Source organism: Oncorhynchus mykiss, chromosome 8, assembly GCF_057628025.1.
Source record: "Oncorhynchus mykiss isolate SJ-2025 chromosome 8, ASM5762802v1, whole genome shotgun sequence".
NCBI lineage: Eukaryota > Metazoa > Chordata > Actinopteri > Salmoniformes > Salmonidae > Oncorhynchus > Oncorhynchus mykiss.
This window is the reverse complement of record NC_143029.1, coordinates 7,132,946-7,156,394: the sequence shown is the minus strand read 5'-3', so window position 1 is coordinate 7,156,394 and position 23,449 is coordinate 7,132,946. Positions and strand designations below refer to the sequence as shown.

The following is a 23,449-nucleotide window of genomic DNA, read 5'->3' as shown; positions in this document are numbered from 1 at the left end:
AGAGAATGAGAGAGAGGAGAGAACTCATGGGAACCGAAAACCTGTCCGACTTGGCCTCGATTGCTCAACGCGAGTGTTGTGTGTGTGTGAGAATAATGGTGTCATAGCTGTCAATATTAAATTACATTCTTATTGTTATTATTAGTGGCCATATCTTGGGAAAACTGTTAAAGCATTTTAGGATAATGTTATATGTGTGTATATATTTGAGCCTTTGCCTACTTGTGGAAGTGTGGCATGTATTAGCTGGGCCTTGCAGGTGTGGTCCACTCTCTCATGGCCTCTGTGAGCCGGGGTTAAGAACCTTTAGAGGGGTTAAGAACCTTTAGAGGGGTTAAGAACCTTTACAGGGGTTAAGAACTCGCTCTGACCTGCCCTCGCTCTCTGTAGCCTACATCTCAAGGTGTTTAAAATGGGCATATCAAACAGCGTTTCCTATTTTCAATAAAATACTGTGGGCATTTGCCTTTCTAAATTAAACGTGTTGATATGGACCACAGTGAGAGAATAGAATTCCTACATATGTTTCATTCAAACTTGAAGAGTCCTACTAGTGGTGGTCTGCTTTAGGGCGGTCTGCTTTAAGGGCGGTCTGCTTTAAGGGTGTCTGCTTTATGGCTGTCTGCTTTAAAGCTGTCTGCTTTAGGGCGGTCTGCTTTAAGGCTGTCTGCTTTAGGGCGGTCTGCTTTAAGGCGGTCTGCTTTAGGGCGGTCTGCTTTAAGGCTGTCTGCTTTAAGGGTGTCTGCTTGAGGGTGGTCTGCTTTAAGGGTGTCTGCTTTAAGGCTGTCTGCTTTAGGGCGGTCTGCTTTAAAGGTGTCTGCTTTAAGGCTGTCTGCTTTAGTGCGGTCTGCTTTAAAGGTGTCTGCTTTAAGGCTGTCTGCTTTAGGGCGGTCTGCTTTAAGGGTGTCTGCTTTAAGGCTGTCTGCTTTAGGGCGGTCTGCTTTAAGGGTGTCTGCTTTAGGGCGGTCTGCTTTAAGGCTGTCTGCTTTAAGGGTGTCTGCTTTAAGGCGGTCTGCTTTAAGGCTGTCTGCTTTAAGGGTGTCTGCTTTAAGGCGGTCTGCTTTAAGGCGGTCTGCTTTAAGGCGGTCTGCTTTAAGGGTGTCTGCTTTAAGGGTGTCTGTTTTAGGGCGGTCTGCTTTAAAGGTGTCTGCTTTAAGGGTGTCTGCTTTAAGGGTGTCTGTTTTAGGGCGGCCTGTTCTAGGGCGGTCTGCTTTAGGTGGGTCAGCTTTAGGGTGGTCTGTTTTAGGATGGTGGTCTGCTTTAGGAAAGTCAGGTAGCTAATCTATCTGTCAACAACTGGTTTGACCTCTAGCCTAGGGTCAAGCCCAGTGCAACATGTTTTCCACTGACCTCTGACCTCTCTCGATGGGCTATCTATTGGCTGTGATCTCTCTCTGTTGGGTATCCTCAGGTCATCAGCGGTCAGAGGAAGTGGAAAGGTCTGCTTTTCCCCATTGATAACTTAGCCTGGGTGCCAGTCTGTTTCTGAGTTGGCAAGAGACCGGAAACAGACTGGTACCCAGGCTACAACGATCCTTTACACAAAACTGTGACACATTTATGCCTGTTGTTCAAGATGGATTTTACACAGAAAGACAGTGATGATAGCCAGATTGCAGTGATAATGTATGAGGGGTGGGTGAGTATTATTCTGCTGTTGTATGACTGATCCCAACAGACCTTGAACATTACACAAGGTCTGTCACATTAAGATGAATACACACACACACACACACACACACACGCACGCATGCACCCAACCACACACACCTAACATTTCACTATCTTGCTTCTTTGAATATAAAATGCTTAACTCTCTGGACAGGGAATGCATAGCAGTGTTCATGGTCATTCATTCATCCCTCCATTAATTAATTCATCCATCCCTCTGTCCCTTCCTCCTTTCCTCCCTGCCTCTCTGCCTCCCTCGCTCTTTCCCTGCCTCTCTGCCTCCCTCGCTCCTTCCCTGCCTCCCTGCCTCCCTCGCTCCTTCCCTGCCTCTCTGCCTCCCTCGCTCTTTCCTTGCCTCTCTGCCTCCCTCGCTCCTTCCCTGCCTCTCTGCCTCCCTCGCTCCTTCCCTGCCTCTCTGCCTCCCTCGCTCCTTCCCTGCCTCTCTGCCTCCCTCGCTCCTTCCCTGCCTCTCTGCCTCCCTCGCTCCTTCCCTGCCTCTCTGCCTCCCTCGCTCCTTCCCTGCCTCTCTGCCTCCCTCGCTCCTTCCCTGCCTCTCTGCCTCCCTCGCTCCTTCCCTGCCTCCCTGCCTCCCTCGCTCCTTCCCTGCCTCTCTGCCTCCCTCGCTCCTTCCCTGCCTCCCTCGCTCCTTCCCTGCCTCTCTGCCTCCCTCGCTCTTTCCCTGCCTCTCTGCCTCCCTCCCTGCCTCTCTGCCTCCCTGCCTCCCTCCATCCATACTATCTATGTGTGAAAACTGGCACAGGATGTTCTCTTAATTGATAAATGAAGTGTCCACATTATCAACACAATCAAATCAGATTACACTGTCTATGTCCCAAATGGCTCCATATTCTCTTTATAGAACACTGCTATTGACCAGAGCCCTAGTAGTGCACTATATTGGGAACAGGGCTCTGGTCTATTGTAGTGCACTATATAGGGAATAGGGCTCTGGTCTATTGTAGTGCACTATATAGGGAATAGGGCTCTGGTCTATAGTAGTACCACTATATAGGGAATAGGGCTCTGGTCTAAAGTAGCGCACTATATAAGGAATAGGGCTATGGTCTATAGTAGTACCACTATATAGGGAATAGGGCTCTGGTCTAAAGTAGTGTACTTTATAGGGAATAGGGCTCTGGTCTAAAGTAGTGCACTATATAGGGAATAGGGCTCTGGTCTAAAGTAGCGCACTATATAGGGAATAGGGCTCTGGTCTAAAGTAGTGCACTATATAGGGAATAGGGCTCTGGTCTAAAGTAGCGCACTATATAGGGAATAGGGCTCTGGTCTAAAGTAGTACACTATATAGGGAATAGGGTTCCGTTTGGGATACAAACTTGATTCATTTTGATGTAACTGCACTTGGTCAAATGTTTATCACTGTGAACACTGCGATTCTTCTCTTAGCCCTGCTTTTTATACTGTTCAGCATACCTTGTGTCAATTGAAGCTTTTCCTCAATACTGACAAAACTCAACTAATTATGTTTTCTAATGCAAGAAATAGACCTCTGAACCTTTCACCTATTACTACCTGTCAGGGCAATGAGATTGAGACTGTAACCTCATATAAATATCTTGGAATTTTAATTGATGACGGCTTCTCTTTTAAATTGCATATTCAACAATTTACAAAAAAATTGAATCTGAAATTGGGATTTAATTTTAGGAATAAAGCCTGTTTTTCTTTTGAAGCCAGGAGGAGGCTAGTATCAGCTACATTTATGCCTTTACTAAACTGGGGATATTTTATAAATGAATTCTTCCGCTCAGTGTTTGAGATCCATTGACACTCTTTACCATGGCACTTTGAGATTTATTTTAAACTGTAAAACCCTTACGCACCACTGCACTTTGTATACCAGGGTTGGCTGGCCGTCTCTAGTCACTCGTAGGCTCAGTCACTGGTATACTTTTATTTACAAAGCCATTTTGGGTTTACTACCTTTTTATTTGGGCATTTTTATTGTTCAGAAATGTGGTGGGTCGTCTCTTCGTTCGCTGGACTTTATCCTGCTAACTGTTCCAAATGTCCAAACTGAATTTGGTAAAAGGGCTTTTATGTCCTCTGCGCCATCGTCTTGGAACGCCTTACAAAATACTTTTAAACTGGAAGAACTTGTCCCGATTGGTAATTTTTAAGTCACTGATGAAGGATCTTGAGGCTGATTCCCTGACCTGTCAATGTTTTTAATTAGCTGTTTTATGATTTTGTTATACTCTTGTGAATTCTATGGTTTTTACTAGATTACTTGGCCAGGACGCTCTTGAAAAAGAGATTTTAAATCTCAATGAGCCCTTCCTGGTTAAATAAATCAATAAAACTGCCTTCCTGTAGCCTTCCCAGCATGCCATAGCTGTGCTACAAGATCAATTCTCCATGTGGATTCCACCCAGCATTTACCATCTAACCCCCTTCCCTCAGCAGACTGTTCCTGTGGACACCTATTACCACATCCCAAGGTAATGTGATGGTCCAGGTATATGATATCAGGTACCTGGGGAGTTTCTACAGAATACTCAGAACCCCTATAGAGAACAATACTAAATGCCAATCAGGCTCCAGTAGTGCTCTTCCTAAAACAGGCCTTTTACTTACATCCTTAGACGTGCTAGACGCGGTTACAGAAGTCTCTGGAATCACAAAACTTCAATATACATGTGTTATTTTATTCAAATGTAGCAGTGATACATTTTGACAAAAAAAATATACATCGATTTTTTTTTGTTCCTTCTCCAGAATTTATTTCCATCACTTCATTCAAACACAGCATGAAAAAGTAGAAACTAGTGACAGAGGGTTTGGTTTTGAGATTAGTGACGAAAATATACAATTTCACAAAAATAAAAACTTGTTCACAGATCTGTAAAATTGCAGGCAAAAAAAAAATAAAAGTTGAATGAACTGTTTTAAACAAACAGAAATAGATTTCAAATGTACATTCACTCTTCCACAAGAAGTATAAAAAGCATATAGCCTGGGTGCCAACCCTCATCTAGCCTGGGTGCCAACCCTCATCTAGCCTGGGTGCCAACCCTCATCTAGCCTGGGTGCCAACCCTCATCTAGCCTGGGTGCCAACCCTCATCTAGCCTGGGTGCCAACCTTCATATAGCCTGGGTTCCAACCCTCATATATCTATAATCCAGCTAGGACTGACTGTCACCAACCATCGGTCTGGCAATAACATCACTTTACAAAACAACACAGAACCAGCCGGGGCACGCAAGCTATTTAAAGTGGGCGTTAACATTCAAGCAGGTTCTACTAAGCCTCCTATAATGTACACATTGTATCCTATAGATTGGGCAGGCTGATTCGTCTGGAGATAGACACGGTAGTGTGGTCAGCATCAACTAACAGAGAATCAGAGACAGACGGGAGTGTTTCATTCACTGGAGGGTGGCTGGGCTGGGCTTTTTTGTTTTACTGGCTGGGGTGTCTAGTGTAAACAAACAAATAAAGAAGCAAATGAGGTCCCAGAGACAAATGAGGTCCCAGAGACAAATTAGGTCCCAGAGACAAATTAGGTCCCAGAGACAAATGAGGTCCCAGAGACAGGAGTGTCAATCCCTGGGGTGGCTGGGCTGGGTTTCTGCTGGGCTGGGTTTCTGCTGGGCTGGGGACTGGGCTGGGGACTGGGGCAGTGTAAGTCTCCTTAATACTCTACACCTTGTCACAGGCTAGTGTTGATACTGACCGCTCATCACATCAAAGCCTAATACTATAATCAACACATAGGCCTGTGAGCCATTCCCAGTTCACACACAGTGAAGAAGTTAGCACCTAGCCTAGCGCTGTGACTTCAGCCTACATACACTGTTGCATATGAATAGGTCTGGGTCTGTGTGGCTCGGCAGCACAGAACACAAAGGAGAAAAGGCTAACAACCGACAACTGTCTTCTCTCTCTCTCTCTCTCTCTCTCAACCCACTCACACCCCACTGGTCCCCCGTGGGAATCCAACCCACAACCCGGGCGGTGCAAGCGCCACGCTCTACCAACTGAGCTACACGGTACTACCACACAGAGTCAGAAGGAGTAAAATCTCAGGTTGGAATGGGCACCAATCCAGACCATGCAAATGAGTTCATAACATTTACATGACGGCCTTGTCCCACTGACAGGATGCTTGTGATGTATATGGTTTTAATATTCTCTCTATTCTTTCGCTTCTCACTTGGTTACCTAAAACCTTGCAGGCGTACTTAACAGACTTTTGGATAGTGACTATCTGTCAACCTGAACAATCAGGCATGCTAATGTGCCCTGCTTTTGTTCTGATCAATGTAAATCACTAATCAAAGCAAACTCAATCCACAGAGAAAGAGTTAAGGAGAGAGAGAGAGCCTGCTCAGAGCAGACCAGACACCCAACCACAGACTATTGGCAAAGCGAGCCTCGGTATCTATACTACTGTCTCCAGACCAGGAGAGAACTGAACCGTTGTATAGGTCCATAGAGCTCAGTTCATTCAGCACTGCTGGATAATCCTAAAGTTCCATTGCTCTTACAAATTCTTCATAAGTTAATAAATAATAGTCTTTCTGTCCGTGACCAATGGTGTCTGTATCTCAGATAAAACAGAAGAACTTCTTCCAGCTGCATTTAGAGAAGGCCTTGCTGCGTCTTTCCGACAACCGCCTCTTCTTCTCCTTCCTGGCCTTGTGTTTGATGGCAGCAAAGATGGCCGCGTCGAACGCCTCTTTTAAGTTCTTCTGCGTCAACGAAGAACACTCAACGTAGTCCACCGCTCTGATCTTCTCCGCCATGCTCTGCGCCCGATTGGTCAGCACCGGTTTGACCCGGCAACGGTCCAGGTTGATCAGGACGTTGACGTCCAGCAGGAGGTCGGACTGGGTGCCCACGAGGATGATGGGAGCTGAGGGGTTGCAGGCTCGGATCTCGGGGATCCACTTGTTGGTGACATTGTGGAAGGAGGTGGGGTTGACCACACTGAAGCAGAGCAGGAAGACGTCCGTGTGGGAGTAGGAGAGGGAGCGGAATTCATCACACACCTCCTGGAAATGTCAAGGTAGAGAGAGAGGAGGGAGAGAGGGGTCAGGATAGAGAGAGAGGAAGAGAGAGAGAGGGGTCAGGATAGCTGATTCAGCACAGTGTGTGAATGTGAATGCTGTCTGGGGGTCTGAACAACAACAATGGACTCCGTGTCAGAGAGAGACGATGACACACACGGTATGACATGTAGTGGCCTTTAGAATTTAACACTCCAAATCTACTGCTGCTACATTGTAGACGACTGATGGTGTCCTGTCACTAAATCTGTTTGTCACATCTGTGACTGATTCTACAATGCGCACGGGACGTTTCATTCCAACATGTTTCAAACCGTTGTCATTAAAATCGGACCAATGAGATTCAAGAATAACCTATTCATTACGGATGATGTCATTTTCTTATATATATGTAAAAAAAGAGTTTGATGGTTTTACCTGTCCAGCTGTGTCCAATAGTTGTATTCTAACCGGGGCTCCTTCTACTTGGACTTGACCTGTTGAAGAAAACACAAGAATTCAATTATTTTATAAGTTTGTACATAGTTTGCGTATTCCATAAACGATTACAATTTACAGTGCAATAACCTAGAAGCCAACGATACATTAAGCTAGTCAATTGTTATAAATGATGCTAATATAAGTTTATAAAATTAGGCTACAACGTTAAAAAAATAATATTTGGGGTAAATGAAAGGTTCTCACCACAAAAGACATCAAAGCCGGTCTGTTTGTATTCCGTGGGGTATCCATTTGTGGTATAACTGACTATCATGCTTGTCTTGCCCACCGCCCCGTCCCCCACCAGCATACAGCTGATAGCCGCTGACTCCCTCTCCAACCCCGGCGCTGACTCCCTCTCCAACCCGGCCTCTTGGCTCATCAGTCCGCATGAAGACGGGACGCGGGATTCTTCACAATAATAATCCATTTGAGGTGGCATGTCCAACAACTCAAAGTGGAGAATAGTAACTTCCCGGTGCAGAAGTGATCAGTCTTATTTCGATGTGCGATTCTCTAGAACAGTTTTGGTTTCTGTATGATCCTGGACAGCAATGTCTCCTCTATCGTCACTTTGATGGTTTGTGAATGAAGGTGTGATGCGGCTTGGTTTTGAGGGAACTTTTCCGCTCAGACAGGTTGTGATTTGCATAGCCCCGCCCCCCGCTAAACGCAGATGAAGACAAGGTGTGAACTGACACCCATCTGAGATGAAACAATGACCATCTGACTTCCCAGCCAGCGCATTTGGTTCCTTGGAAATTGTGAGATGGTTGGCAAAGAATATATATTCTTTTTCTGTGGCTCCCACCCCCACCAAAGTCCCTGATACCGTCTGACAAAAAACGTTGGGTGGTTGGTTGAGTTCTTATATTGCTATTTTGAGATGTGGGCTACTTCACAAATATTTCCGGTGATATTTGTTTTGAAAGACTTAAGTTAATAATACAAAAGATAAGGAAATTACAAGAATAAAGTTTACAGGGAAATATATTGTGCAATGAACCAAAAGTACAATAAATTATTTGCAGTTGTGTATTTTCAATAACTTACTATTGTTATCAATTCATTTTTTATTTGTTCTAAAAAAATGTAATAAAATATTTATTTTTTAAACGGACAATTGGTATCCCTTTAACTGTCTCTTCTTGAAAAACTTTTTGGAAAAATTATTTCACCTTAAATTCCTATTGCTAACAACAACAAAAAAACACGTTTTTTGTTGTTGTATTTTACTTGATGACAGGCTAAAAGAGGTTCATACCAGCAATGCCATATTAGAATGCCAATTTGTATAGCATTTTTACTCAATTCAACAATATTACAAAAAGTACTTGGGTCGTGAAATGTGTTTTAACCAATTTATGTTGTCTAATATAGTATGTCAAAAATATTTTTTAATCATATTTTTAATCCAACTATGTATCAGATAATAAAGAAAAATGACATACCCTAGTCTGAGTCTACCATACTTTTTTGTTGTTATTCATATTAACTGCCTGGTTGAGCACAGTTCTACAAAATCATTGCTTTTTAGCCTTTTTTTTGTTGTTGCATTTTAACAATTTATTTTCCTAGTCCTACTCTTCACAGTCTCTAGTACCACGAATGACGCAATATGAATCCCTCACAAACGGGAATTCCTGGCTTTAATCCCATATCTTTGGTGACTGATTTGGAGTTTCTTTACAGCCCTCTAAGTGGGTAAAGCGCCACAACATCTAACTGCAGGAACCTAAAATGATACAAATAATGTCAATTGACACAGGAGGGATGGGGGAGTTGACCAATCAAATTCAACAGAATATTTTCTTCATTTCCACTTCAAAATCCATTGTCAAAACATGCTCTACCAGCCGGTTGACAATTGGGTTAAAGGGTTATAAAGTGCAATAATGTATTCATTATTTCTTATATGATTTTGCAGCGAATTCAATTTATAATCACCATAAATAGACGGTAGAGCTTTTTGAAAATTGGACAAAGTGCGCCACCTCGTGTCAGACATCGGAACTGCAAGTGTCCTGATCACATGACGATATCCGTGGATCACCTGACCCAAAACTGGACCTCCCTTATTGGGCATTTGTATATTTTCAGGAAGCTTCACCAAATAAGCATGTTTCGATGGGTTTTAAATGGATGAGATTATACAGTTTTCTTTCTTTTTGGGTTACTCATCTATTTCTGAAACATTTCTCACGAGACGCAGGCAACCGAATCTGTTTCGTGCAGATTGTAAAATAGCTAGCTAGCGCAGTAATGCCGTCGTATGATCTGACATTGTATTAGAAGTTAGCCATTAGTTAGGTTTTCTCTGCTTTAGACCACCCTTACATTTTGCAATGTCTTCTATCCTGGATGAATACGAGGACTCGCTGAACAGCAGGCACCCTGTGCAACACAGTAGCCGCCTGTCTGCTGCCAACATCGGCATGACACACTCCGGTACGGGGGCAAGGCTACGGGCCTCTCGATCGGGGTTTGTTTATGATAGGGCTAGTTGGGACCATAATTATGGTTGAATCTGTGCACCGAATTACTTTCATATAGCTAATATAAATCTTTATCTGTATAATGTTTAGCTAGCTTGATACCGATTTGATCATATGGAATCGATTATGTTGGCAACGATGATGATGATTGACATACGTGATTAATGATTTGTCGTAGGGTTCGTGAATGTGAGACTGGAGGAGGAGAAGCCGATATTCAACAAACAGAGGATTGATTTCTCACCCCCAGAGAAGATCAACCACTTTGCTGTGTGCAACAATCAGCTATGCATGAGTTTAGGGAAGGACACTCTGCTGAGGTAGGGGACCCTTTTTTATCTGCAACACCCTCTAGTGATCCAGCGTTATCATGGTCTTGTGAATCGCCCTGTCAGCCTTGCCTGTCCATTCCACTCTGTGTAAAACGAGCAGAATGTGTGAAGGGTGCAGTTTGTATCTTGATGTGATTTCTAAATGATGGGATTAAAGGCTAAATGATGGGATTAATTAAAGGCTAAATGATGGGATTAATTAAAGGCTAAATGATGGGATTAATTAAAGGCTAAATGATGGGATTAATTAAAGGCTAAATGATGGGATTAATTAAAGGCTAAATGATGGGATTAATTAAAGGCTAAATGATGGGATTAATTAAAGGCTAACTGATGGGATTAATTAAAGGCTAACTGATGGGATTAATTAAAGGCTAAATGATGGGATTAATTAAAGGCTAAATGATGGGATTAATTAAAGGCTAAATGATGGGATTAATTAAAGGCTAAATGATGGGATTAATTAAAGGCTAAATGATGGATGAAGTGTTGATCATGTCAGTCATTCAGGGTGATTATGTATAATTGTGGATTGATGTAAGGATGATATTTCATGTCTTTAAAATATCTTCTGAAATAGCTGTGTGTGTTTTCACATAAGATTGTATACCATATCGGTATCGAAGATGAGTAAATTTGACTTTATAAAGGAGTTTATTAAGATTTCCCCTGTATGTTGTTCCAGGATTGACCTTGCTAAGCCAGACCGGCCCAACCAGGTAGAACTGGGGAGGAAGGAGGACAGCAGAGTACACAAGCTCTTCCTGGATCCCACAGGTGAGAACCAGGGAGCTCTTTCAGGATCCCACAGGTGACAACCAGAGAGCTCTTCCTGGGCCCCACAGGTGAGAACCAGGGAGCTCTTCCTGGGCCCCACAGTTGAGAACGAGGGAGCTCTTCCTGAACCCCACAGGTGAGAACGAGGGAGCTCTTCCTGAACCCCACAGGTGAGAACGAGGGAGCTCTTCCTGAACCCCACAGGTGAGAACCAGGGAGGTCTTTCAGAACCCCACAGGTGAGAACCAGGGAGCTCTTTCAGGACCCCACAGGTGAGAACCAGGGAGCTCTTCCTGGACCCCACAGGTGAGAACCAGGGAGCTCTTCCTGGACCCCACAGGTGAGAACCAGGGAGCTCTTCCTGAACCCCACAGGTGAGAACCAGGGAGCTCTTCCTGAACCCCACAGGTGAGAACCAGGGAGCTCTTCCTGGACCCCACAGGTGAGAATGAGGGAGCTGTTCCTGAACCCCAGTATTCCCAGGCAGTAGCAACAGTGCGACTTTAGATCGTTAGAAAGTATTTGCCAAAAGCCACAAAATACACCTGAATGGTGTATTTTATATAAATATCAAGGGAGTCGTCTTACAGTTGTCAACTTTACTTTCCTATTGATCAAACAACCATGAAAAGGTAGTCTCTGTCTCTCTGTCTGTCCGTCCTTTCCGTCCTGCTTATGCACATCAACAACTAATGTTAGCAGGATGAGCTAAAAATCTAACCAGGGGCCTGTTGCACAAAACTAGGATAAGGGATTAAGCCAGGATATCTTGGTGATCCTGGCTCAATTGATCCGTAATCCGGTTGCACTAAAGATGGATAGGGGGCAGGAGGATATGTTATGGTATAAATTACCATGGAGATTTATTCTGTGGAGCTAGCCTGCTCCAGACCAGGCTAAATTCCAGGATCTATTTAATCTCATCCCTAATGTCAGTCAGCAGTCACCACAAATGGAAACCAATAGTTATTTCACTGCTCACTATACATTGTTATCACATATAACTAGACCCACTGTTATTTAAACGTTTGTGATCATTAATTTCAATGATTTTGGATAAAAAATGATTTTTAGATGATGTTGCTATCATTAGATAACTTACAGTTTCCCATAGACTATAAGGCTATATATAAAATGCTAGAATATTAGGGCCACAGAGGGGAAAAAAACACAAGTCATAATATTGTAACCAGTTGTTTTAAAGGAGGACAGTTGTTAAAATGACAGATGTGGGGCATTTTGTGAAATTGTACTTCAGTATGGTTTCATAAACAAAGACATGCTGATGTGCCAGAATATTAAGTATCACATTGTCATAAGTATCAAAACTGTAAAAACAATATGTAGCTTTTCTGCAGAAAGAACCAGCCTCATAAATTTATGACTTTATCATTTTTCTTCAGTGTGGCCCTAGTACTCTGTCATATAAACAAATACACATTCCATATGAATATAAAAACACAATGTGTAACATTATGTTCCTTTATTGAATAAGGACAAAACAAAGCAGGTAAACCATCAGCTCCTTTCAAAACTGAAGTCAGTGACTCTACAAGATGGAAAGCACAGAATCTAAGCATATTATACAAAATGATACATATACAGACCTTTGAATGTGTATAACACACCCTGCATGTCTGCACACTAAAATAAATGCAGGACAAATCCATACACATCAACTGAACAGACAAATGAATGGATGCAGTAGCCTCCCTGCAGCCTTGTATTACACACAGTATACCGCACAAACATCATAAGAGGCCAAATTCGTCAAAAAACAAACCCAAAAAAACCCAAATTCCTCTGCCACCGCAGGACATATTTAACCAAAATTGAAAGCACACATACTAACTAAAATAATTCAACACATATTGGTCCCTCAGCAGCCGACCACTGTCGTCATCAGGGAAGATTGCCGGATTGTCCCAGTCCATGGCTGGTGGCACTCTGGGGGCCCTCTCCTTCCTCAGGCAGGCCACATTGTGGAGGACAGCACAAGCCACAGTAATATCACATGCCCTAACAGGGCTGACCCTTAATTTGTGAAGGCAGTGAAAGCGTGCCTTCAGGAGGCCAAAGGTCATTTCAACTCTGGCCCTGGTCCTGGCATGGGCATGGTTGTAGGCCTGCTGTGCTTCCTGGGGGTCTGTGAAAGGTGTCAGGAGAAAAGGCTGGCAGCCATACCCCCTGTCTCCCAGCAACACACCAGAGAATTCACCTGTCAACACAAAATCTCATCATTACTACCTCATAAACACAGTGATATTCTTGACACAGCCATGATGGTTATAAATAGGGGTTGTGTGGCTTACCTTGTGATAGGCACTGATAGATTTCAGAGGCCCGAAAGATTCTGGAGTCATGGACTGAGCCAGGCCATTTTGCCACAACATTGCTGATCACACAGTCAGCATTGCAGACCATCTGAAATCATAAGATGAGGAATATTACACCAATCAATGCACATCACTGGCAATGCAGAGTGTTCGTCAATGGACAATATCAAAAAGTTATGTTCACCTGAACATTAATGCTGTGAAAGGATTTCCTATTCACAAAATCGGCCTCATGGGCACCTGAGGGGGCTTTTATCCTTATGTGTGTGCAGTCCACTGCACCAATGACATTGGGGAAACCTGTCACACAAAGTAATGAGTATCCTACTATGTGTTAACAGTTGTCCTGTAATTTGTAGATCCTCTTACCTGCAATCCTATAGAACTCCTCTTTGATGTCACAGAGTCTTCTGTGGCCAGGGAAGGAGATGAAGACATCTGCTAATGCTTTGATAGCCAGACACACACTCCTTATTGTGCGGCAAATTGTGGCCTTGTTCAGCTGTTCTGCATCCCCCACTGAGTACAGGAAGGCTCCACTAGCAAAAAAGCGCAAGGCCACACAAACCATTTGCTCCACACTCAGTGCATGGCTCCGTGCAGTGCGGTGCTTAATCCTGGGACCCAGTAGTCTGCATAGATACCTGATGCCATCTGCAGAAAACCTGTATCTTTCATATAGATGGTCATCAGGGAAGGCCAGTGGGTCCAACCGGTCCCTGAAGACCCTTTCTCACCTGAAGGCTCTCCTCAGCACAAGTGCTTCTTCATCCACCACATCTCGCACGAATGGGCATGCCATTGTCAGAGCAGAAAGGAACACACAATTTTGGGCCTTCATATAGGCTAGTGGCCACACCTGGTGCTGGGGGGGGTGGGCAAAAGAGGGCGATGCCTTATAACGATGACTTGGTTGTACTGATTGCTGGGAAAATAAAAAAAACCTTAGAAAGATGCCACCGTCCTGTGTGCTCACAATAAGAGCTCATATGTCATGGCTCACTTGACTTTACGAGAATATACCTCATTTTTATTTTGAGCTGTGTCATCTTCTTGGAGCTGGGGGAGGAAAGAAAAATAATGATTAATACATTTGTGTTACAGTTAGCATACAGTGTACATTGAAGGCATATCTCACCTCCCTCTCAAGTTTTTTTATTTCAAGGTCCAGTTTCCTAATTGTCCTCTTTTTTATTTCGAACTCCAGTGCAAGATTTTCCATCTTTTTCTTCTTGTACTGAATGTCTATGTCTGCCAGTTCTATTTGGCACCGGAGGTGGTTGCCATACAACTTTCTGATAGCTTGTGAGCTCTGTGAACACAATACAATTAGCGCAGCTGGAATTTGGCAGGATGTGGTGTCCTTTTATTAATACGCACTATGTTGCCAGGCTGGTTTTCCCACTGTATAGCATCTGGGTCCTGTAAAAGAAATTAGATTTTTTGATTTTGATGAGGACTCCTCACCATTGTAGAGTAAATAGTACTTTCACAGTCTTAACATGATACCTCATGCCTTCTGGAATCCAGAGAGATGGTCTCCTCCTCATCATCGTCTCCATCATGTGCTGTTGCTGCTGCACTGGGGCCTTCACCCTATCACATTTAATCGGATTCATATTGAAGCTAGTAGACAAGACATGCCAGGCCTACAGTATGCCTTTGATGGAGTACTCACTGGATCAGCATCGTCTGGTGCTTGTGCTGGTGGCTCTAACAGGAACACAGTGCTGCCAGACACTGCAAGGCAATAGGTAAACCAAAGTCAGACAGTCCAAATTGATTCAATATGAATGTGGTTGTATCCCATGTAGAGATGGAAGGACATACCTTGAATGAAGCGGGTGGCATCTTGGGAGGAACCTATGCTCGTCTCTTTCCCCCCAGGGATCCCCTCTAAGACGGGCCTGCCTTTATTTAGCTCCAAGGCCATGTCCTCTGCTGGGGTAAGGTCAGCCTTTGGTGACCCACCACCCGTGCCTTGTCTGTGGGTATTCTTTTTCACTGCTAAAACAGTACAGACAATGTGTGAGCAGGCACCTTCTGGGTACAATATATGCTTGTGCTTTGTTAAATATTAGTCAGGGACCATACCATTCTGCAGAATGTTCTTGTATTTGATTTTGACCTGCTGCCATGTCCGTTTTGGCCCGTTCATGTTTAATCTACACACACACACACACACACACACACACACACTTAATGGAGTCACACTGCAAAAAATTACTTGGTATTTTTGTCTTGTTTTCAGTAAAAATATCAAAAATTGTATCATAGCTTTATACAGTGTGATGGAGTTACTTTACACAATTTCACTCATATCTGCAGTGCATTTCAATAAAAAAAAATAACCGTTTCATAATTACAGTACAACTGCATTTTTGGAGATGTGAATTAAATATTTGAATTGTAATTGTGATGTTTCAGCGGAGCGGTGAGTGTGTAATTGTGCACTACTTACGCATTCAGGCGGTCTGCAATACTTTGCCACGCTTTTTCTCTTTGCTTTATCACTGTGGCGGTGTTGCCTTTCTTCTTAATTATATCTTTTACCTCCTCGTATGCCTCCATGGGGATTTGTGCTTCCGACGGGGAAAAGTACGCGGCTCTAGTTGCCATGGTAAATCAGTTAATCTGTGATCTGTGGCGGGGTCTATTTGAGTGAGCCGTGAGCGCGCACCTATCCAGGATTGGTTTCACCTGGCTTAATGAATCCGTGTCTGCTCATCCTGGCTTGGTCTTTGTGCAACCAATTAAGCCTGGACGCACATGTTTTGGCTTCATTGAGCTCAGCTGAGTCATTTATCCCGGATGTCTTAATTCTACTTTTGTGCAACAGGCCCCAGGGAACAGTAGATAAACCCTCTCAAACCTTTTTTTGTTGTTGCTTGTAGTTGGCCGTCAAAATTTCCCTGATAAAGATGGGTAATAGTAGCCTGCCCGCCCTTCTACAGCTTCCCTGCTAATGCTAAATCTAATGCTAATGCTAAATCTAATGCTAATGCTAAATCTAATGCTAATGCTAAATCTAATGCTAATGCTAAATCTAATGCTAATGCTAAATCTAATGCTAATGCTAAATCTAATGCTAATGCTTGTCCCACGTTTTGACAACTGAAAGGGAAATTGCCTGGCCTCCTATTTGATCAATGCTAAATGCATTTGGTTTACAACTAAGACATATGCTAACTTTGGATAACAGTCGTTTTAAGTTCAACATAGCTAGCTAGCGAAGTGATATAAACTCAGCAAAAAAAGGAACGTCCTCTCACTGTCAACTGCGTTTATTTTCAGCAAACTTTAACATGTGGAAAGATTTGTATGAACACAACAAGAATCAACAACTGAGACAAAAACGGAACAAATTCTACAGACATGTGACTAACAGAAATTGAATAATGTGTCCCTGAACAAAGGGGGGGAGGGGGGGTCAAAAGTAACAGTCAGTATCTGGTGTGGCCACCAGCTGCATTAAGTACTGCAGTGCATCTCCTCCTCATGGACTGCACCAGATTTGCCAGTTCTTGCTGTGAGATGTTACCCCACTCTTCCACCAAGGCACCTGCAATTTCCCTGACATTTCTGGGGGGGAATGGCCCTAGCCCTCACCCTCCGATCCAACAGGTCCCAGACGTGCTCATTGGGATTGAGATCCGGGCTCTTTACTGGCCATGGCAGAACACTGACAATCCTGTCTTGCAGGAACTCACTCACAGAACGAGCAGTATGGCTGGTGGCATTGTCAAAGGGTACCACATGAGGGAGGAGGATGTCTTCCCTGTAACGCACAGAGTTGAGATTGCCTAGGTTTACTGTCACGTCATAACCTCTATTTCAACAGACACCTTAACAGACAGGTTTACTGTCACGTCATAACCTCTATCTACCTGTCTGTTAAGGTGTCTGTTGAAATAGAGGTTACAATGTGACAGTAAACCACTGATATAAGCACCTTTCCAACCAGTCTTTACCAATTGTAATACTGGTCTCCCCTCTCCTTCCCTGCAGGGTCTCTCCCCTGGTGATCTGTCCGTACCAGATGTAATACTGGTCTCCCCTCTCCTTCCCTGCAGGGTCCCACCTGGTGATTTCTCTCAGTACCAGCGAGTGTCTGTATCTGAACAGGAACACCCAGAAGGTGAGGTCTCTGTCCCGCTGGAGAGGACACCTCATAGAGAGTGTAGGCTGGAACAAGCTGCTGAGGACAGAGACCAACACTGGGCCCATCCTAGTGGGAACCAGCCAGGGAATTATCTTCGAGGCTGAGATCTCTGCTTCAGAGGGAAGCCTGTTTAACACCAACCCCGACCAGTACTTCAAACAGGTCAGTGATAGGATCTGACTATAAACATATGACATTGTATTGTATATCTTCATGTACAGTACCAGTCAAAAGTTTGGACACCTACTCATTCCAGGGTTATTCTTTATTTTGACTGTTTTCTACTTTGTAGAATAATAGCGAAGACATCATAATGAACCAGCTGCATGAGGTACTCACCTGGAATCCATTTCAATTAACAGGTGTGCCTTGTTAAAAGTTAATTTGTGGAATTTCTTTCCTTCTTAATGCGTTTGAGCCAATCAGTTGTGTTGTGACAAGGAAGGGGTGGTTTACAGAAGATATCCCTATTTGGTAAAAGACCAAGTACATATTATGGCAAGCACAGCTCAAATAGGCAAAGAGAAACAACAGGCCATTATTACTGTCGGTCAATCCAGTCGCAAAAACCATCAAGCGCTATGATGAAACTGGCTCTCATGAGGACCGCCACAGGAAAGGAAGACCCAGAGTGACCTTTGCTGCAGAGGATAAGTTAACTTGAAATCGCTCCACAATCACCTGACCTCAACCCAATTGAGATGGTTTGGGATGAGTTGGACCGCAGAGTGAAGGAAAAGCAGCCAACAAGTGTTCAGCATTATGTGGGAACTCCTTCAAGACTGTTGGAAAGGCATTCCCGGTGACCACCTCATGAAGCTGGTTGAGACAATGTCAAGAGTGTGCAAAACTGTCATCAAAGACAAAGGGTGGCTACTTTGAAGAATCTAGAATATATTTTGATTTGTTGTTTAGTTACTACATGATTCCATATGTGTTATTTCATAGTTTTGATGTCGTCACTATTATTCTACAATGTGCAAAATAGTAAAACAATAAAGACCAATCCTTACCAACTTTATGACCAGAAATAACAAATGCTGTTAATCTGTATTCTCTTTTTTTTTATTTTTTAGATTGAATTTGAACCAGTGGAAAACTATGCTAATCAAGCCTGTTGAAATTCAAACGAATCAATCCGTGCTGAGATGGTTAGACTCCTTCGCGTGAACTTATCCGCAGGCTGAAAGCTTTTAACCGCTTTCGTTATCGTGTTAGACAGTCCTTTTGCAAAACAAATCCTTTTATTACGCCCAGTTAATGTGTGTTATTGTAACACAGGTCCACTCCCTGGAGGAGGACGGGAGGCCTGCTCCCGTGTGCTGTATAGAGGTGGAACGAGGTCCCGAGTCTAAAGTCGTCATCATCGCCACCACCAGGAAGCGTTTGTTCCAGTTCGTAGGTCGTGTGGCGGAGGGGTCCGAGCAGCAAGGCTTCAGCGCCATCTTCTCACAGAATCAGGTCTGTTAAAACAGCCTTTTAAAACAACAGGGCCGTGTTGGAAATCGGACCCTATTCCCTATATAGTCCACTACTTTTAGTCAGAAAGTATGCTCATTGGCTCTAACTTGTTATAACCGTCTATGAACCCTTTATGTCTTGTGAACATGGCTTTATAATGTGCTATGTCTACTACTAGGAGCTTCTGCCCAGCTTCCAGGAGTTTCCGTTTAACATGGGCTACAGTGAGATCACCTTCTACACCCCCAAGCTCAGGTCGTGCCCCAAGGCCTTCGCATGGATGATGGGTAACGGAGTTCTCTACGGTCAGCTGGACTACGTCAAGCTGGACTCGCTGCTCAGTGATGTGCAGGTACTGTTTTTATAATATGTTTAGGCTAGTAATACTTTAAGGTTTGATGTGTTGTATTTATCATGTGCTGTAGTGGTAAACTCCCCACAGGTGATATGGGTCTATTTGTTACTTGTCTTTCAAAATAGTTCTATTGTATTCTAGAAATTCATATTTCTGCTGCACTTATCATTCTCTCCCTCTCCCTCTCTCTCTCTCTCTCTCTCTCTCCCTCTCTCTCTCCCTCTCCCTCTCCCTCTCTCTCTCTCCCTCTCTCTCCCTCTCTCTCTCTCCCTCTCTCTCTCTCTCCCTCTCCCTCTCTCCCTCTCCCTCTCTCTCTCCGTATCTGTCTCTGTCTCTCTCTCTCTGTCTCTCTCTCTCTCTCTCTCTCCCTCTCTCTCGCCGTATCTGTCTCTGTCTCTCTCTCTGTCTCTCTCTCTCTCTCTCTCTCCCTCTCTCTCGCCGTATCTGTCTCTGTCTCTCTCTCTCTGTCTCTCTCTCTCTCTCTCTCTCCCTCTCTCTCTCCGTATCTGTCTCTGTCTCTCTCTCTCTGTCTCTCTCTCTCTCTCTCTGTCTCTCTGTCTCTGTTTATTTTACCCCCCCCATCAGGTGTGGGACTACACCCCAGACATAGACTTCAGTTTCAACAAGCCCATCTCTATCGTGTTGACTCAGTTTCACTTTCTACTCCTCCTCCCTGACCGCGTCAAAGCCATCTGCACCCTCAACGGGCAGGTGGGTACACACCGGTCCGGGCCGGATTACTGTGGGCTCCGGGCCGGGTTACTGTGGGCTCCGGGCCGGGTTACTGTGGGCTCCGGGCCGGGTTACTGTGGGCTCCGGGCCGGGTTACTGTGGGCTCCGGGCCGGGTTACTGTGGGCTCCGGGCCGGGTTACTGTGGGCTCCGGGCCGGGTTACAATAAAAGCACTTGAGCTGCGTTCACACAGGTGGCCCAATTCTGATATTTTTTTCCACTAATTGGTATTTTTGACCAATCACAACGCATTACTCTATTGGGGACAATAAAGTAACTGTATCACCTTATTGTATTATACTGTATTTATATGGACTGGAATTACGCACGTCAAACCATGACGACGCAGGAGAGAATGTGATTCTGGTGCAGCACATGTGGCCTACAAAGTTACAAGTATAGGCTAGCGGATGTGATATACATTTAAAAATATATATATATATATATATAATTATATATTCGGGAGTGTTTGTAAAAATTAGTCGGTTGATGCATATTTACCTTTTCATAATGTTATTATCCTACCTCCTCTCTCTCTCTCTAGTGTTGCTACATTCCTTCCTCGCTTTCAACAATATTAAATACAGTTTTGTTGTCCTTCTCGTCACCATTCTAATGACGTCCTTTGAATAATATAGGACTAGAATTAGATGCAGAAGGCTTTCACTTGTCTTCAGGAAGTAGCCCCACCGCCATCGTGAGTTCGCTCTCCTTTCAAACTACCCGTCAGTATTATAGGCTGCTGTATTTAACATTCAGAAAACAAGAGCATGCGCCCCCCCCCCCCCCCCCCCAAAAAAAAAACTATGTCCAGCAATCTAGTCTAGCTTTTGAAGCTTGGGACTCGCAAGCCTTTTTTTTAAGGAGGGGCCTCAGTGGAGCACAGGTACTTTGCGTATTGCCAGAGGCTGTCAGAAGCATATTATACATAACTCATCATTTAATTATCTAAATTTAAGGCTAATACTGCATTGAATGTATTACCTGAAAGAGGTTGGCTCGGACATTTATCTCTATCTCAATCTAGAACGGGATGATCTATTTTTAGTTGCCATTTGAACGGAGTTGATGGAGAGAGAGACTGCGACAGAGTGCACTGATTTAAAATATTATATATAGCCAATATTTGACTGATTGGCTGTTTTTTTTTTTTTTTAAAGGCTGCAGCTGCAATTAAAATATATATTTAATCTTTACAATTAATAAAAAAACAAAGTGAAAACCAAAATCCAGGTGGAGATGTGAATCAGACGTTTGGTCTTCATATCAGCTATGCTGCAGTACATTTGCTGCAGTAAATGTAGACCTACCGGTCACAAGACTAAAAGTTACCATGATAAAATGACAGCGCATTGTGAACTGCGCTCCATACTGAGCCGCCTGTCGTCCCCCCCCGCACCCCGAGACGGGACGCCTGTCCCCCCCCCCCACCCTGAGCGTAGAGAAGCTAGATTTGGACACATCTTATAATTGAACAGTTCCATTGCACGCCATGCTGTTCATATATATATATTATTTATTTATTTAATTTACCTGTTTCACACAGTTATTTAACCCTGGGAAAAAGGAGTGGTTCTGGACGGTAAATTCTGGTTCATTTCGTTAAGCGGGTTTCCACCATTCAACCTGAGTCTAAACACAGTCTTAGCCTGTCTCCACCCCCCCCCCCACCCTGAGACCCGAGTCTAAACAGTCTTAGCCTGTCTCCCCCCCCCACCCTGAGACCCGAGTCTAAACAGTCTTAGCCTGTCCCCCCCCACCCTGAGACCCGAGTCTAAACAGTCTTAGCCTGTCCCCCCCCCCCCTACCCTGAGACCCGAGTCTAAACAGTCTTAGCCTGTCTCCCCCCCCCACCCTGAGACCCGAGTCTAAACAGTCTTAGCCTGTCCCCCCCCACCCTGAGACCCGAGTCTAAACAGTCTTAGCCTGTCTCCCCCCCCCCCCCCCCTACCCTGAGACCCGAGTCTAAACAGTCTTAGCCTGTCTCTCCCCCCCCCCCCACCCTGAGACCTGAGTCTAAACACAGTCTTAGCCTGTCTCTCCCCCCCCCCACCCTGAGACCCGAGTCTAAACACAGTCTTAGCCTGTCCCCCCCCCCACCCTGAGACCCGAGTCTAAACACAGTCTTAGTGACAACTGCTGTTTTTGGATTTGTCCAAAATGACACCCTATTCCCTATGTAGTGCACTTCTTTTGACTAGGCTCCTTTTATGAATACACTCATTTGATGTATGTGTATTGATTGATGAATGTCTGTTTTGATTGATTGATTGACAGGTGGTGTACGAGGATGTGTTCCCTGATAAGTTCGGCACTCTGAAGAAGATGATTAAGGACCCAGCAGGAGGCCTGGTGTGGATCTACACTGAGAAGGCCGTCTTTAGGTTTGTTTTACAGTTTTATTATTTTGTTTTTTTAGTCAACTTAGCAGATGCTCCGACTCAAGAGAGACTTACTTACAATCAGTGCATTCAACTAGGATCAGTAGAACGACCACATCGCAGCCGTTGCTAGTTAAACCTTGTTCAACCTCTATCTGTGGAATCATGCTAGATCTGCTGTTGCTCGTTAAACCCTGTTCAGCCTCTCTCTGTGGAATCATGCTAGATCTGATGTTGCTCGTTAAACCTTGTTCAACCTCTATCTGTGGAATCAGTGCTAGAAACAAAAGACATGTGAAAGACAAGTACAACAGTCCAGGGTTTTTCTCTCTCAATCCAGATACCACATCCAGAGAGAAGCCAGGGATGTGTGGCAGATGTACATGAGCATGAACAAGTTTGACCTGGCTAAGGAGTACTGCCGGGACCGGCCAGAGTGCATGGACATAGTCCTGGCTAAAGAGGCAGAACACTGCTTCCAGGACAAACGATACCTGGAGAGCGCTAAGTGCTACGCTCTGACCCAGAACTACTTTGAGGAGATTGCGTTGAAGTTCATCGAGGCGAAACAGGAAGAAGCTCTGAAAGAGTTCCTTCTGAAGAAACTCAACAACCTGAAGCAGGTAGGATGTTTTTTGGTGACTTAGTCGGTCCAAAATGGCACCCTCTGGGCCCTGGTCAGAAGTAGTGCGCTGTATAGGGAATAGGCTCCCATTTGGGGCAGAGACATATTTTGTGTGATCTGAGGTAACTTGTAACTAAACTTTTGTTTTTTTTGTATGATTTAACTATTTTGAATGGACGATGGACTGTATTTTTGATTATGTTACCCCTGCTTGCAAACCAAAGTTTGATTGATAAATTGAAACAGAGTGAGAAGACCCAGATCACCTTACTGGTCACCTGGCTGACTGAGCTCTACCTGAACCGCCTGGGGCTTCTCCAATCAGACGAGGGGAAACACGGGGTGTTCCAGGAGACGCGTGATGAGTTCCGGAAGTTCCTCAGTAGTTCCAAACACAAGGAGTGTCTCTATAACAACCGAACGACCATCTATGACCTGCTGGCTAGCCACGGCAACGTGGACGACATGGTCTACTTCTCTGTCATCATGCAGGTATCTGTTGATGCTCTTTATCCAGGGGTTAGACTCAATTCTATTTCAATTCTAGTCAATTCAGAAAGTGAACCAAATCTCTCGCTCTCTCTCTCTCTATAATATTATTTAAACA

General features: G+C 44.2%; 2 protein-coding genes across 5 annotated transcripts in view; one reads left to right on the top strand and one right to left on the bottom strand.

Annotated features, from left to right (window-relative positions):
- Positions 1-4,319: 4,319 nt before the first annotated feature.
- rhov (ras homolog family member V) lies at positions 4,320-7,784 on the bottom strand. Its single transcript, XM_021611409.3, has 3 exons — positions 7,391-7,784; positions 7,124-7,182; positions 4,320-6,691 (listed from the first exon to the last, which is right to left on the bottom strand). Exons 1-3 carry the CDS (start codon positions 7,626-7,628, stop codon positions 6,245-6,247), a joined length of 744 nt encoding a protein of 247 aa, XP_021467084.3. The 5' UTR covers positions 7,629-7,784; the 3' UTR covers positions 4,320-6,244.
- Positions 7,785-9,216: 1,432 nt separating this feature from the next.
- The window catches only part of LOC110529288 (vacuolar protein sorting-associated protein 18 homolog), a 30,011-nt gene continuing 15,778 nt past the window's right edge, over positions 9,217-23,449 (top strand). For 2 of the 4 annotated variants that reach the window (XR_016497581.1, XM_021611408.3), the window contains exons 1-10: positions 9,247-9,668; positions 9,860-10,001; positions 10,699-10,790; positions 17,200-17,450; positions 18,570-18,749; positions 18,928-19,101; positions 19,690-19,815; positions 22,114-22,220; positions 22,558-22,840; positions 23,089-23,334. Coding sequence is in view for 2 of the 4 variants with exons in the window: in XM_021611408.3 (XP_021467083.2) it covers positions 9,973-10,001; positions 10,699-10,790; positions 17,200-17,450; positions 18,570-18,749; positions 18,928-19,101; positions 19,690-19,815; positions 22,114-22,220; positions 22,558-22,840; positions 23,089-23,334 (1,488 nt within the window). In the remaining 2 variants the exon portion in view is untranslated. Of the gene's footprint in view, positions 9,669-9,859; positions 10,002-10,698; positions 10,791-17,199; positions 17,451-18,569; positions 18,750-18,927; positions 19,102-19,689; positions 19,816-22,113; positions 22,221-22,557; positions 22,841-23,088; positions 23,335-23,449 lie in introns of all 4 variants that reach the window. The other 2 variants (XM_021611407.3, XR_016497580.1) reach the window with 2 other exon arrangements.